The 16633-nt window shown below is 33.8% G+C and overlaps 2 protein-coding genes across 2 annotated transcripts in view; both read right to left on the minus strand.

Annotated features, from left to right (window-relative positions):
- The window catches only part of LOTGIDRAFT_145414 (hypothetical protein), a gene marked incomplete at both ends in the record, with an annotated part of 3865 nt that extends 2536 nt beyond the window's left edge, over window positions 1-1329 (minus strand). The window contains one exon of the mRNA XM_009058106.1: window positions 1195-1329. Within this exon, the coding sequence (XP_009056354.1) occupies window positions 1195-1329 (135 nt within the window). The remainder of the gene's footprint in view (window positions 1-1194) is intronic.
- A 1726-nt stretch (window positions 1330-3055) lies between these two features.
- LOTGIDRAFT_239557 (hypothetical protein) lies at window positions 3056-14261 on the minus strand (the record flags this gene model as incomplete). The annotated part of the gene is made up of 2 exons (XM_009058107.1): window positions 3056-4856; window positions 14126-14261. The coding sequence occupies 2 exons, from the start codon at window positions 14259-14261 to the stop codon at window positions 3751-3753; spliced, it is 1242 nt and encodes a 413-aa protein (XP_009056355.1). The 3' UTR covers window positions 3056-3750.
- Between the last annotated feature and the right edge of the window lie 2372 nt (window positions 14262-16633).

The raw sequence follows: 16633 nt of genomic DNA on the forward strand, positions 1-16633 counted from the left end.
ATCGCATTCTCCGCGCTGTAACCATCGTATCTTCCTTTGATATGTCTGTTTTCTCCACCTTAAATACAAAGTATCTTATCTAAAAAATAGTTCATTTAGAGAACACATTTTTAATCGTTGAAAAGTGGGAGAGGAGAGGGGGTGTAAAGCAGACCTTTTTAATTGCTGGAAAGGGGGGTGGTGTAGAGCAAACATTTGTAATCGCTTAAAAGGGGGAAGGGGTGGAGAGCTTTTTTATCACCTTTTTCCCATATTTTGTCTTGTTGTTTTTCTACTAAGCCTCTATATATTTGGGTAGCTGAAAACGTTTGCAATTGTATCAGTACGAGGATTACTTGCCTTTCAACTCACCAAGAAAGGTTTAGACACGGTACAGCCCTTTGAAACTTATTCTACCTCTACATGACAGAAAATGGGATAAGGATACGATATTGATTAGAGAAACTGAGTTGACATACTTATGCATGTATATGATTGCATCACATTGAACTTCGTTCTAAAAGTAACCCTTTCTCACGATCTTTGCTCCATAATCGAGAATAAGCTCATGTAGTGAATGTTTTGGACCCTTGGTTAAAATTAGGACTAACTAACCAGGTGATAAAGCTACTTGGTCTGACAGCACGATGATAAATCGCCGATTCATCAATCATTGATAAAACTGCTGTATCATGTTACTATCTATAGTAAGCCTATATACCTGTATATTAGTATATATACCAATAGGATATGAAGCGTATGAGTGTAAGTTTCGTCTGCTATTCAATATTAGCTATATTAGCTACCTGATACAGTATTAGGCCCTCAAGTATAGGTGATGCTATGTCTTACTAATCTATATTGTCTAGATAGGTTCTTTTTCCTAATTTTCGAAATGATATAGAAGTATTTCGTTCAACCCCTCCTTCCTTTTTTTGACCTGTATCATAGGAAAAAGCGGCTCCAAACTGACATCAGCTACGGTCCCACACCGGTTCCCAAATAAATTCAGGGTCGACTGTTGGCCACTAATCTTCATCCGATACAGACGTAAGAAGCAAGATAGGAACTGGTCTTCAAGTGTCTTTCAATCACAGAGATATCTTATTTTAATATCTTGTATAGTTAAGAGATTCAGTTCCTTGGCAGAAATAATATAAAGTATTTGATGGGCCATTGACGTAAAGGAATAAAGAAATGAATTGAATAGCATACCTGAAGATTGTCATGCTTAGTTGATATACCATCTGGATTCCTTACTAACGCTACGACATTATGTCCTGCATCTAAAGCACGTTTCAGCAAGGCTTGGCCTGTAGGTCCTGTAGCTCCTAAAATTGCAATTTTCATAATTTCATATCCTCAAAAATAGAAAATTGTTGAAAAAAAAGGAAATACAAGTTTACCAGGTGAGGTTTTTTAGTATCTAAAGGTTGTTTACAGTTAATCACGTGATTATTGGATTGTACGGTTAGACATCTTTGTATAGAACGTTCATTGAATTTGACGCTTATCGTTAATATAATAATTCAAAGGTACGTAAATGAGTATTCACAATTAAGACCACAACTAAATTACATCTCGGGATTTTTAGGTACATGTGTTTTTAAAAGAGCAGTCTTTTAGGATTGGATCAAATACTGAATTTAACTGAATTTTGGAAATAAAAAGGCAAGAGAGACGAATCCGACCAGCTACATAGTTTGTTTTAGTAATTGGATACCTCTGTGAATGTCATTTTAAAAAAAAATCTTTTTAGCCTATATGTGGTCTGTAGTCCGATCAATGTGATTCTTTCCCTTTTTTGTTCAAGCAGCTTCAGTTTTAAGAGATTTAAGTTTTTTTTTATGTATTCTTACAGTTTTATATATAGGAAATTGAACTACAAGAACGATCTCATGCTCGATCTGTGAGCAATGCTTCGTGAAAATTGCTTAAGGGTTATAGATGAATTTGGTGATCATGACATACTTTCACTATGTAAAATGATAACAAATGTTGACAGTGGAGGTGGTGGGGAGTTATGGCCTCCCTTTGAACGCTACTTAAGGGAAGGAATTGATAAATTTTACTAGATTTAGATTTATAAATAGTGTTTACACAAATAAGGAGATTCGGTGGTAAACCTCAACAATGCTCCAAGTAGAAAGCCACCGATGACTTGTGATCCTTGAGGGGTAGGGATTCGGCAAATTTACTTGCCACTAATGTCAACTGTATCAATATCATTGACCAGCCCTCTTGCGATCTAATAAACCCCGAGAGTCACTCGAAATTGTCAACAAAATCACGTAACGTGTAATAAAGTTGACTCGTCAATCAGAAATGGGTAAATAATAATTAGCCTTATAGATTGAAAGATATTTGAAAAACTATTAAATAGGGTCAGTGACTTCTTAATAAACCTCAGTTTTATTGACTGCCTTATGACGTAATAGCATGGATGAATACGCTTGGCTTTGTTCCCCCGAAAAACCGTTCCGCCCATATTTAGGGTGTTGTCTTGATATCAATGGTAAAAATATTGATGTATAGTGGTACAAATAAACGACGATGGCTTTGACAGATGACATTCGATAGTCAATAAGATACTGAAACGGTCTTCTTTATTCATTACGAATTATATAAGACCTAAAGCATATACGTATCGTTTAGTATCAGTTTGCTGGTATATAAAAACGATCTCTTGAACGTGGTTAGGCCTAATAGTAATAGAATAGTAAATGGGTTCCATTGTTATTGATAATGACAGTCGTTTCAGATGGAAACAAGTTTTCAATTATGCACTGGTCAATAGAAATCCATTTTACATAGTACTATCTGCACTAATAAAGGACCCTCTCCTTGACGTTATTCTTAAGAGTCCAGACGCATTTTCTCGAAATGATCTAAGCGCTACGATGTCCCAGGGTCTTAATTCTTAACACGGTTTCTAGGATATCCTAAGGCAAGGATCGCAAGACCTGTGCATTGAGGGATATCTTGCTAGAACATTAGCATTAACTTTTCGAATTCCAACTGTATTGGGTACGTTCACTATCTACGTACGTCTCCATTTTGTCATTTAAAACAACAATTTTTAATACAGTTTTATTAAATAATAGTATAAAATATTAGCACTAAAAATCTACCAACCATACAATAATAGAACAATCATCGTTAACCAGTACAAGAAAGAAAACAACTACAATGTACATGCAATACAGTAGTATCTGATTTAGCCAATCGCGAGCTAGTGTAAAAAAACTAAATCTGGTATATCTAACAAGTTTGGTATGTTCAGTATTTGGATGGTTTATCCAGTCAATGTTTGGTTTATCCGCTCGGATGCTGGTAGAGCCAATCGCCAGCTAGTGTATCCAAATAATTTCTGGTATATCCAATACTTGTCTGATATAGCCAATAGAAGGCTTTGCGAGACAAACAAGTTAAAACACAAAGCACTCACCATGAGTCCACAAAATTGATTAACGTTTGTACTGCGCATTTTGAGCACGTTAGAAATAAAATGCACTAGAAAGCTACAAATATAGTGCAGTAGATTTCCCATAGCATATGTAACAGCATCTATAACCACTAATGAAATAAATAACACAATAAAATACGCATAAATAACGTAAACAAAATAGGTCCCATATTGTAATTTTGCAAGAATACCAATTGGCTCTAAAAATATAGAATTCCCTTTGCATTAATATTGTCATCCATTTGGACTAGTTATAAGACGCCTATAAGCATATTCAATCAATTTTGGACACAATATGGCAATCTTCATCCAGTAATTTTAGCACGAGGTATTCCATACATAACATACGGTTTGCCTCCGAGAGAGGTAATCTTCCCTTTATCCTTCGAATTGTCGATCACAGATTTCATCGTAGTTTTCGCTAAAGGCTTTCTGTTGATTTCTGATGGTGCTACATAAACGTCTTTACCTTGTTTGATGAGAATCATGGAGGCCATGTGACGATTAACTTGCTTTCTCCATGTCATCCATTGAGCGAATTCGGCCTTCGATTTCGGTGGATTATCAATATCGAACTCAGACATTCTATCCGCATATGACATCTTAATCGGGGCTCTTTGATCAACGAATTTTATAGTTGGTGTATTCTCATCAATAAATTTACTTGCGTCGCATTTTTTCTGAAAACTGTTTCTGTTTGGTCGAACGAGATCTTCACCGGACATGCATATTTGCGGTTCTTGTTCTTCGGGAACAATCAAATAAATTGGCGGTGCACTTGGTTCAACTTGGAAATCCGAAATGCGATGTTCATTCTCCACAATAGATTCATTGAGATCCACACGTTTGTCATTGAGCACTTTCGTTTCGGAGACATTGATGTTCATATTAGTAGGATACGTTTCACAACTTTGATTATCAACTAGAGTATTGTCAGCTACACTAACCACTGTACGATTGTCAAAAACATTTTCACTGGGCACCTGTATGTTCAGATTTGGGTAGAAATTGTTTATTGGTAAATCATCTGTGTGTGGATAATCTGCTGTTGGTTCTGGCGGAGAATAATCGAGATTCTGTTGATGGTAGAAAGCAGAAAGTGTGGGATATAAGGTTTCACGGGTCTGTTTTGCCTTTGGTGGTGAAGGTAGTTGCTTTGGCGTATGTGACGGAGCAGCAGTGGTAGTCTGTGGTGTCTTGTGAGTGATCCTTCTCTCTGGCGAACGATACCTTGTTGGTGATCTGTGTTTTTTGTTGGCGTTAGGCGGGTGTTGCGCCTTTCTGTCAGGGGAGAAGCTTCGCGGTTTTTGTGGCATTCTAAATGAATCTGGAACTATTCGGTGTGGTGATGGAACAACGTGTGGTGGAGGTCTATAACCAGTTTTCTTATTCACTCGGAATCGTTGGCGCTCTGAAAAGATAAATTGAGATAAAATAGACTTTCTCCCTTGAGCTCATAAATTATTGTGCATCTAATGAAGAATAATAATTAATAATAGATATTTTCCAAGAAATACCTGTACCTATGGCGGTTATTATTTTCTTACCAATTATTCACCTACAAAGCCCTCAGAACTGCAACCGAGTTTTTCACTAAGATTTGCATCTTGTTCAATCATTAATCCATTTTAGCTTGAGTTTATTTTACTAATCACATTACTATGTATCCAAAATCTGATATTTTTTTTCGTTTAGAAGTGAAATTTTTCCTAGAAATTGTATCCTATGTCCATCACACCATAACAAAGTTAAGAATACGCCTACCTATCCTACGTATTGGAAACATACTACCAGAGTTAGCGGTTTATGACTTATCTCTGAAATGCCTAACTCTCCTTATCCCATGTTAGTTAAAACCACACAGAAGACTTATAGCCCCATCTTCATCTTATGAGAGGCTTTATTACAAAGGCTTTGTTGTATCCATCTTGTACGAAATGAAGTTTATTGCAGTCTAGAATACAATTAGATGACAATAGGGCTGAGTTAATGTCTAAATTTGCTAAGAGGGTTGGGTTGTGAACTAAATATTGTACACCGAGTATAGCCTATTTGAAGTAGGACGAAATATAATGGATTTACCAAGAAAAAAGATTTGAACACAATATGATGATCGACTAATTTGAAAATTTGACAATTAGATATCGTATTGTGTTAGAAAACTCGTTGACGCGAGAACTTGTTCAATTACTATTATTTGCCTCCGTAATAATTCATAAGGTAAATATAAGAAAAAATAATCTAATTGCAACATGCAAAGAAATATGTGTCAAGATCTTGGTAAATCAAATAATAACATGAATTGAAATGATAGAAGCTGGCTTCTTAAGGACTTAGCCCACATATGCACATCCTGTTGTAACTACGATATTTAACAACCACAAAAAAACATCAAAATATCGGTTAAAGTTACATTATATTTCTCTGCGACCTGACAGGTTATGTCAACATAACCATCCCTTCTGATCATATGCGGTATATGCTAAATTCTATTCTATGCAACAATATCGGTACTATTCTATTAATATTATTTTCACCTTTTTGTACCTTTATTCAAATTCTATTCTATTCTATTCTATTCTATTCTATTCTATTCTATTCTATTCTATTCTATTCTTTCTTTATTCTATTCTATTCTATTATTTTGTACCTTTATTCAAATTCTATTCTATTCTATTCTATTCTATTCTATAATTTCGGTGCTATTTAAAGTTTTTAACGACTGACCGGGGGCCTTATTCTCTCAAACCTAACTTAAGATGATTGTAGTGTTCCAGTCATCTGATTGGTCAATCACAAAAATTGATTTTAAAATTTGTTTTGTTATCCAATCAGATTACTGTATTTCTTAAAATCTGGATTTTATTTAAGTTAAGTTTTGGGGAATATGGCCCCTGATATCAATATATTCACAAACCTTACATTTGTGAAGAAATCCTTCAGGTTTACTAGATCCACTTGGTTAGATTACTTTCACTCATCACAAAAAAGTACATGTTTTTATACCTGTGAAAACGGAAAACTATCGCCAAAAAGTCATTAATTTATTGGTAAACATCACTGTTAACAATCAATGATTGGCTAGAATTTGTCGGTTCATTTCCTCTCTCTATTAAACTTGGTAAGGTTGACTGAGTGTTACAGGTGATCGTTTCGTGGTTATTCAGTGCAATTATTTTATTTGTTGACTGTCTTATACCTATTATATTTATATAACCCTTGTTAGGTTAATAGCAATTGGTTCGATTTAGTTTTAACATTTAAATATTGTCCATTATACATCCACAGTGGCCTTGAAAGAGACATTATATTTTAAAAGCAGTTTGATTTTGAAGATTTCTATCTCACTAGGTCTTTAGGTCAACTGTACTACTCAGTCGGGATTGGATTCACGAAATATTGGGCAAAAAGCAACCACAGTGAGCCCTAGTAATTTAACACCAAAATCTTCCAAACATGTTTTAAACATTTAGTTCCAAATAATAGTTTTTTCATTTGTTACATTTTCATAATCCAAGACAACATTTGAGTTGATATTATTATTCAAAGAAAAGGTGATTGTTCAAATGTAATGTTGTTAACATTGCAGTGTGGCAGATCTAGCGGTTCTTTATTAGTAGATTGAACGCAGTAGTGTACCTATTTTGATTACATACAATAAACTATGAAAATCTAAAAACAGACCTGTACTTTTGTTAGCGACCGTTTGCGAATGATGTCATGTTTTACTGGTGCCCCTAGGTGGGATACTTATCTGAAGCAAAATAAATTTCATAAATGAAAATAAGGGAACCCATCTTTAAAGATATTTGATAATACGATTGACATTCGTGTTGAAATTTCGAGATCTAAATGTACTATCATAATTATATAAGTGATCAAATCTTGTATAACCAATAATATTTGATTAGAACACTTAGTTAATTAATAAGTCAAGGCTGTTGAAACCAAACATGGGTGGAGTTGGCAATGATGTCGTTCGTTATGAAATTATTAGATCGGCTCATACACATAACATTATTTTGAAAATCAACAATACGTGTTCATGAAGTCGGTAACGATGTAAAATGATCAGGTTATTGAATAAATATTAGTTTAAAAATCTAACGAAAGAAATCGTGATTTTCAAACTTAATAATACGTGATTTGGAATGAAGTCTATACACCAGGTTGTAGTTAGAGGGGGTAAAACTAGCTATTAATTTAGATTATTAAATAAAAATGATTAAGAGTTTTTGCGTCCTTTCCTGGCTAAAAATGCAATGAACTGGGGATATTTTACATGATGGTGAAAATAGCCAAATAGTGTTCCGAAAAGATGGGCATTTCCTGAATTGTAATCCTCATCATATATCGTGGGTCAACTAGACGTCTTAGGACTTCAATGCTTTCCTCGGTCAAGTTCAACAAAATCCATCCTTAACATAAGGTCTGACATGATTAAGCATATCTTAGTCAAGACTCCTCAAGCCTTAGATGTGTGTGGTGCACTGAACGTGTGAAGCATTATAATAACGTTAAGCATCTGGAGTCATCGCATTTTTCTAGTTCTGTGGATCAAGAGCAACACTAGGGCAGTAACACACATCATTATCAATTCATTAAATTATATAACTTACCCATTGATATTCCTTCTAAGCACGTTAATGTTTCCCTTAGATCACACACTATTATCAACTGAACAATTGATATGACACTTTGTTATCACACAAAATTTATACCAATTTTCGTATTAAAATAATAGTATATATGATATCCTGAGAGGTTAACCTGAACTAGATGACATTTTATGTGCAAGAATTTATATATCATAACGAATAAACAAACCTATCAATTACCTCTGTTGATTACTCACGATGTATTGTTGAACTGTTTACATTTAAACTACTCGGCTTATCCCGATTCCGGTTCGAATCTTAATCCTAAACAGTATTAAAACGGATGTTTTGTTAGTAATATAATTTATCAGAGTAGGTGTCGACGTAACAGGCAGATACTGGATGAAATGAACTTTATCTGATCCACAGTTGATATTGACCATTATTGACATCACGTAAGGTTGATATCATACTCTTTGTTATTTACATGTAGATGATTATGGGCTGAAAATAAATTGGTAAACTGGTATCGGTCCTACATACAGGGGTAAATAATATTGAAGTGAATAGTGAATAGTTTTCTTTGTTGTATTTTAAACAGGTTAATTGCAATAACAAGTAAGACAGTTTCATAGAAATATATCAACTAAATCGTGCTAAGCGTCGTTTATTTACAAACCATTTAGCATGCGAGTATATAGTATCTATAGCAAGTTGGAACCGAACGGATGATCGTTACAGGATTTACAGAGGAAATTAAAACCAAACATATTTGATTGAAGAAGACTAGTTAACAGGATCTTGCAACAATTTGAAAGCTTTGAGGCGAAAGATGATGAAAACCAACTTAATATTTCCATATTTCTACTCTATTGGAATTGTAAAGTGTGATTTGTTATTAAATATACATGTTTGGTAGCAAGTTCGTGATAGAAAGTGCTTAAATGTAGCCAGTCTGCCAGCCAGTCTCTGAGGCCTTGGTTTTTTATTTTGGCCTTATTTCCACATTAGCAGGCTTGATATTTCAATCTCAGATTATGCCACTAAATATTTTAGCCTCATTTAGTTGCCTTTGATGCGATCTAACCTATGTAAAAGAACTCTTTTCATATCTTGATGAGAATATATATGGCCAATGAGCATATAATGTACCCGTATAACCCAAATTTTTAAATCTCATTTCCCACACTTTTCACCTCAAGCTCTACAGTGCAAACTACGTTTAAGTTTGAACCCAACGTTTGAAAATGAGCCAAGAGATTGCTATTATGATAAATTTATCTCCTAATTTAAAAGGGTTATTTCTAGATTTTCTGGTTGTCACATATTAACCATGACCTGATCTACAGTTCAAACAGCTTACACAAAAAAATACTGATAAGGACACGTCTAAGGTTATGTACTCTAAATCCTTCTTAAATCCTAATCCGGATTTACACTGACTATTCAAAAAGCATTAGATTTATGGAGCTTTATCATCTACGCATCCAAATACTGGTCTGAATCTTTAACTACTTAAAGTCATGAGGGGATTGTAGCCACATTCCAATCCAATTGTTACCGACCAGTGGCGTTTCAATTTCTTTATCATTTTGCATAGTGAAAGAATGGTCTGTTGCCCCATTGGAAAATTTGGTGGCCCCCTTCTCGCCCCCTAACCTAATGTTTCCTAGAAACGCCACTGTTCCGACTGAATTAATCATGAATTTGCGAATGGCAAATATACCAAATAAATATGTGAAAGCGTTGTCGAGTTGAAAATCCCAAATGCAGAATGTCATCAGGTGTTACTTACATAAATATTAATTCATAAATCGACGTGATCGGTGACTGGTTTTACGTTTTGATGACCAAAGGTGGAATTATTTGCAAGTTTTAAAACAAATAACTGGTTATACAGAAAAACTGCAGTGGGTGATAATAATCTAACTATGTATTGTGTTGCTGTTACAAAACAAACATAAAATCCCACACCTTTTTGATTTCAATTTCTTCATATTTACGTACATATTATCCTTCAGTTGTGTTATCTCAAGACGAGGTGTAGTTGATTCACCTGCTTCTTACCAAGGATGGGACATCTTAAACACATAAATCACGATGTATCACTGATGGACCTTATAGGGTTAACAAAGGTGACCGCAGATTGGAACCACTTCAAATGTATTAAAATCAATGAAATATGGGACGAGCCATTGTCAACGTTTGAAATAAGAAGTTGCATAACGCCTAAATCTATTCAAACTTAAACCAACAAAAGTCATCAAACTCGCATTAAATTTCAGTTGTCCCTCTCTAAACTATGTCATGGCAACATTGCCACGGTTGAGATGGCGACGATTTTAATTTTATCTTCCGTGGTTGACCGATCATTGATATCAACTTTCTATGCTTGAATGAACGATATATTAAGATAATTTAAAAGGCAGTAGGAAAGAGAGGATGGATATCCTTTCACCGTCTACTGACTTCCTGACATATTGTGTGGAGTTGATAGGCATAAATATATATTACCATAATTTATATACACGCAATTAATATGTCCTGAAAGGATTCATGTAATACGAGGACCTTATAAAGATAATATCGAGTTTTATTTCCATTGTGTGTGTCTTTTTCGCTTTGTCCTTTATCTTTTTTCTTGGGTAAATTGCCTAACAAGTCATCTAAACAGTTAAAGAGATTATAAAGAGGTTTTCTAAAAAATATTATGTGTATCGGGGATACTAATAGAATCAATTTGCACCATTCCAATTTTTAATTAGACGTCTGTGGTTCCTGCAATTCCACTAAAAATAAGTGTATGATTACGAAATTTAAAATCGTACAATTTGATGTGTTTCAGTGTCCCCCAAGACACACGTAAAATTTAGAAAACCTCTTTACAACCCTTTAACGTGAGTCATTATTATTTTCGTCCATTTTTCATACGGTTGTTTAAATTAGACGAATCTACATTTTATCAACTGAATCTTATTCTACTGTATATAGATAAGATCTCTTATCAGATGTCATAATGCACCTGTTGTTATATTCTACCTCCAATATTAATATATATAATATCATGTTTATGCATTATGTATATTGTCCGTGTGACATGATTTGATATTTGATTCACATACTGTTTTATTTCATATTTTGTTTTATGCGTTAAGCATTATGCATTATATTTTTCCATGAGAATATCATACGCCGAATGTAAGTTCTGAAAAAGTAAAAGACCTGATCAAGGAGTAAATAGAGGGGCTTAATTGGTTACGAGCTCGTGGTCCTTTATCAAGGTCCTTCATTTAACTCGTTTAAAATGCACCGTTCGCTCTGAATAACAAGGAATTTTTCTTATCTGAGATTTCATACTGACAGGTCGGAACTGTATCTTAGAGTCGTGTCATGTCGATTTTCCTTGTCACTTGCAAATAGTCACCCATTGGACACGTGGAACATGAAATGACTATCGAAATAGGCATTGGAAATGGCGGCACAGATTAGAATTTTGGTGTTAATATAATTCATATATATTCATCTGAATATTCATGTATATAATTTAGCAACATCGGTAACGTCAATTAATTCTAAATGGTTGAATACCGTAGATGATATTGTTCGACCCTATGTCCTCATATCGACCGATTATTAGGGACAAAAGTTAAATCCATAATTGCAAATACCAAACAATATGTTGGCAAAGGGTCAAAACAAATCAAAACATAACAAGAATATGGTCGAGTTAACTAATACATCAACTAAATAATCAATGAATAACCAAACGGTATTAATTATATATATATCTTAATTGGTATTATTTGCTATGGGTCACAGAACAGTTCACATATTGTTACAGTATTACCTTGACACGGAAAAACTCTATAGTCATATAGCTATTGTCGTATCTGTAGGTATCGGTAGGTTTCGTACATTTATATGACCGCAATACAGATTGGAATGTAAAAGCAATATAGTTATTGTTGTATCAGACTTGATAGATTTCGTACATTCAAATGATTGCAACACTAAATGAAATGTTAAAGCAATATTGTTTTTGCTGTACCCGTGTCGGTGGGTTTCTTGAATTTGAATGACTGCAACACCGAGTGAAATGTTAAAGCAATATTTTTATTGCCGTACCTGACTCGGTAGTTTCCGTGCATTTGAATACCACAACACCAATCGGAATGTAATACACAATGTCATTATTCACTCAGTCATGCATGTAAGCCCCACTTCACCGACAGAGATAGCCCTAGTAATATTGTTGTTAATATTTTCAGTACCTGACCCAGGGTGTCCCGTATTGAAATTGTCCCGTGCATCATGGCTATATCTCATATTTCACTGCGGGTATAATTCGATTAACTTTAATTGTTGATGTAGGTCGTTGACCTAAATGTCATGACATTTGGTTGTAATGTGTCAATAAATCACTGACAGTGATACGACGTCCAGTTATCATATGCATTGATTATTAATAACTGCAGATTTTGATAAATCGTATGTACGCATTTAAGTCAAACCGGTTTTTTTTTTTTGCTTTGGATTGATAACTATCTACACGTTTTAAATGTTCTTTTCCCGTTAACGATCCCTTGATAAACGAATACTGAAAAGCAGAAGGCGAACTGAAGCAAGAGCAAACACAAAAGTTCTACCATACTTATGGTGTTGTCCATTCCCCATTTGAACCTAAAAATCCTTATATAAATGTGGAATACAGATACAGACAACAAGATTCGTCAATGTTATGTCCAATCGCAGTTTGAAAGCAACTCGGAAGTTGGGAATTAACGCTTGTCGGTAGTGACAATGAAAAACTCGTAGTATCTACGAAAAATATGACTCTTCCGGACAATGTCATGTTACAAGCACAATCACTAAACTAACGATAATATTAATAAACATGGTATGCAAGGTATAGAGTAAGCTTTTTCTTCTAATTGGACGGCACTCAAGAAAAACACAAAAAGTTTCGTATAATAAGTTTAGGTTAATGACCTCGACATGGTGAAAGAAAAGCAAATCATTATGATATTAATTATTAATAATTACTCGCTATCGGTATTAATTAATCTGTTTAATTAGATCAGATTTTAATTAACCTTCCTCCTACACTGTCCTGTGTCGTAATATTGGTCATGTCCATACCAATACTGAAGATCTATAGGTCATTCAACAGATCTAACATTACGTGTTGTGTATAATACAATCATATGGTACTTTACATGTAAATGGTGACTTGAACAGTATAAGAATATATTGTTTATAAGACATAGAAGTAGGAAGATTACAATAAACACTAAGATATATGGATATACTACTTCTGCATTTATTACATACTGATAAATGCAGAAGTAGTATATCCATATATCTTAGTGTTTTAACAGTATGAGAAGTTTCAAGAATTCTGTTAGGAAAACATTCAATGTTTCTTTATACCAGATGTTGCTTCTCATAATTTGGTATAGAGAACACAGATTGTCATTTGTTATGCCGTATACTTCCACGAGGCGCTCAGTCAAAAAATGTACCAATTCACCCAACTTACTTTTAAATTACTGCGTTATGTATTTTTAACTTCTGAAACTATCACAAAGTCGTTTTTACTACCTCTCTTGTCCTCTGTTTATTGACAACGGTTTTCTTTTACACGTTTAATCTATAACTTGTCCTTACTTGGTGTCAATAAGAACATGTCAAATATAATTATTATTACTTAAAAACGCCATTCAAACAATGATGAGCCTTTTGACCATTGAACAAAAACGTATTTGATACCAAATTGAACAGACGGCTTATTCGACACTGGACAAGAAACCAAACAGTCACTAAACAAAACATCAATAATAATATTCAAATAGCAAGCTTATTCTCATTTCATAGAATGAATGGTATTGTATATATATAAAACTCAACACATAATCCTGTATCATGTTAGTTAACAGATCAAAAGACTTGACTTAATAATAATTCATATTTTTAAACACAAAGGTAACAGGCAGCACAGGGCTGTTACTATAGTTCTATTTCAAAATAGACAAAGACATTATCATAAACAGAGAAATCATTCGAGGCAAAATTCCAAACCTACCTTCAAGTCGTCTGCTAGCTTCAAAATCCCTCTTATAAGTTATTCCCGAGTGTCCAGCTAAATTAAAGGTTTTGCTACTTTCCCTTACGGCTATGTCATCCCAAGGAAAGGGTATAACGGTTGATAATTTGGCCATGTGGCGTTACTAAATTTAGATTTCTCCAGTGTTGAGGATATCTACGATCGATGATTGGTTCGCTGTTTCCTTTTGTCAAATGACGTCGACGTCAAGGTTGAGTGAGCCTTCACGCACGTGTGTGATCACCAATATTTGTGTATGCTGATAGGATTGAGAAATAAGCCAGGTGTGACGATGTCTAAGATATAGACAATAACCTCTCTATGTACAGAACAGATATACAAATATTTCACTTCGATTGATGACTATGTTCTATCAAACCGTTACCAAGATACATATAACATTATACAAAGTTTGTTAATAAAGATTTATGTCAACTTTATCTTGTATGTTTCAAAGCGAAATTGATAAATTGGGTTCGAAATATTCAAGTTTGATCTTTATACTGCTTTATTTTTGAATTTTTATAGAAGTTGAGCAATTATTGAATTATAAGCGTTGGAGCCTTTAAAATCCCGTGATTATTTCTGCAATCTAGAAACTATGAAATGGGTAAAAGTAAATGATTTTGATTTCGGGTTCTGTTTTTCGGTTCGGGTCATTAGTGCTTGGCTTATTTATATACTTTGTATATGTTTTCTACGTTTGCATGATTCTTTTACCCCCTGTATCTTCATACAACAAGATGAAGGAATTAAAAAAGAGCTTTGCATGTTCATATACATGTACTCAAAATATGGTCTTGTTCTTATCAATATCTAACCATAAGGGATAAGTAAATGAGAATGAGTACGACCTCAGAGTGAATTATTATAATGCATTTGATCAAAATAATCGCCTTTATTTTCAAATGGTAGCTTTACAAAGAAGACTCGAAATCGAAAATGGTCAAATAATAAATGTATTGTAGTCAAATCTTTGTGAGAAAATGAGAAATTTTCTTCAAAAAAACAAGGTGTTCATTGTTCACAATAGAAGTTATTAAATGTTATATCCTTATTTTTAAATTGTTTTTTTTTTTTTATACAGAACATGTTTACGATGCTCATGTATGCAAGTGAGAAACATCCCTTTCTATAAGTTTCCCATCTAATATTGTTAATTTGGTATATCAAATTATCATTGCCCCATTTATCTTGTCACCTGCTTTTAAAGTTCATTATGACATAGTGGACGGATAACATTTAATGAATGCTGGCAAAGTACTTTGGCCTCAAGCAAAGTGTTTTATCGACTAATGGCATCAAATATACTAACAAATATCTAAATAGCCCAAAAACTAATCGAGTTTCTTCTTTTGATACTGAGGTAAATATTTTAATAAAATTATTACATATTCTCTAAATTACCATAGCCTAAAGTTGGTCAGGAAATTCTCGCCCTACCTACAACATTTGTCGACAGTCACTCACTATCGCATTTTACAGAATATTACAAGGTTCTGTTTGGATTTGAAATAAAATTAATTTAAAAAAATGTTTATTTTGATCTATTTTGAAACGTTTACAATTGATGCTTCAGCGATTATTAATCAAAGATATTCATGTACGAAGTTTGTTAAGTTTATATTGTCGCAGTAAAACGACTTGGACAATCATTATGTAACTGAAGGTTTATTCCTATTTGGAAGGAAATGTATAACAGAAAGCAAACAAAACGACTAACAGCTGGTAATTGATATTTAAACATTGACGAAAATTGAAAGCAAATATACAAATTGTGTATATGTTCGTAAACAATCAAATCAAATCAAATCAAAACATGCTGGTCGATGTATAAATTGTAATAAAATAATAACCGAAGAAGAGAAAGCATGGCCATTCCCCACTTTCTTCTCCCTCTTTATTACCCTTTTGGACAGAACTAATTTTCCATTTCACGTATAAAAAATGTCCCCGTGCCCGATAGTGCATTATCTTATCTCCAATCTTACATATTTATCACTTCGCACATTATGTACTATTACTACCATTAATATACCTTTAGGCCATGATTTATCGCCCTTGATAGTTCATTGAAACAATATAATGAGGCGTGACTAACAAAAACATGATACTTTTTTCACACTAGATACCATTTTATGGACTGTTGTGCAGTCCATAAACAACGAACAAATATTGTGATACGCTTTGATTGCGTGTTTAACAGTCTATAATGAGATTGTCTCGGGTGTTTATGTATGTATGGTCCACCTCGGAGCAATTTATTTTGTGACACTGCTACACACACACACACACACACATTTATGATTGGAACTCAATCGAAACATTTGTGTTTTTATTTTCAAATCGTTAGATGGTATCATTTGTAAACCACGTTGAAGTTTTAATTTTAAGATCCGGCAGTAAACTAATGTACAATGTGATCTATAACGAAGGTTCAAGATATGTTCGTGGCACAGCATCTGTAACAGTAGATATTTTAGGTGC

Source organism: Lottia gigantea, assembly GCF_000327385.1.
Source record: "Lottia gigantea unplaced genomic scaffold LOTGIsca_320, whole genome shotgun sequence".
NCBI classification, from domain to species: domain Eukaryota; kingdom Metazoa; phylum Mollusca; class Gastropoda; family Lottiidae; genus Lottia; species Lottia gigantea.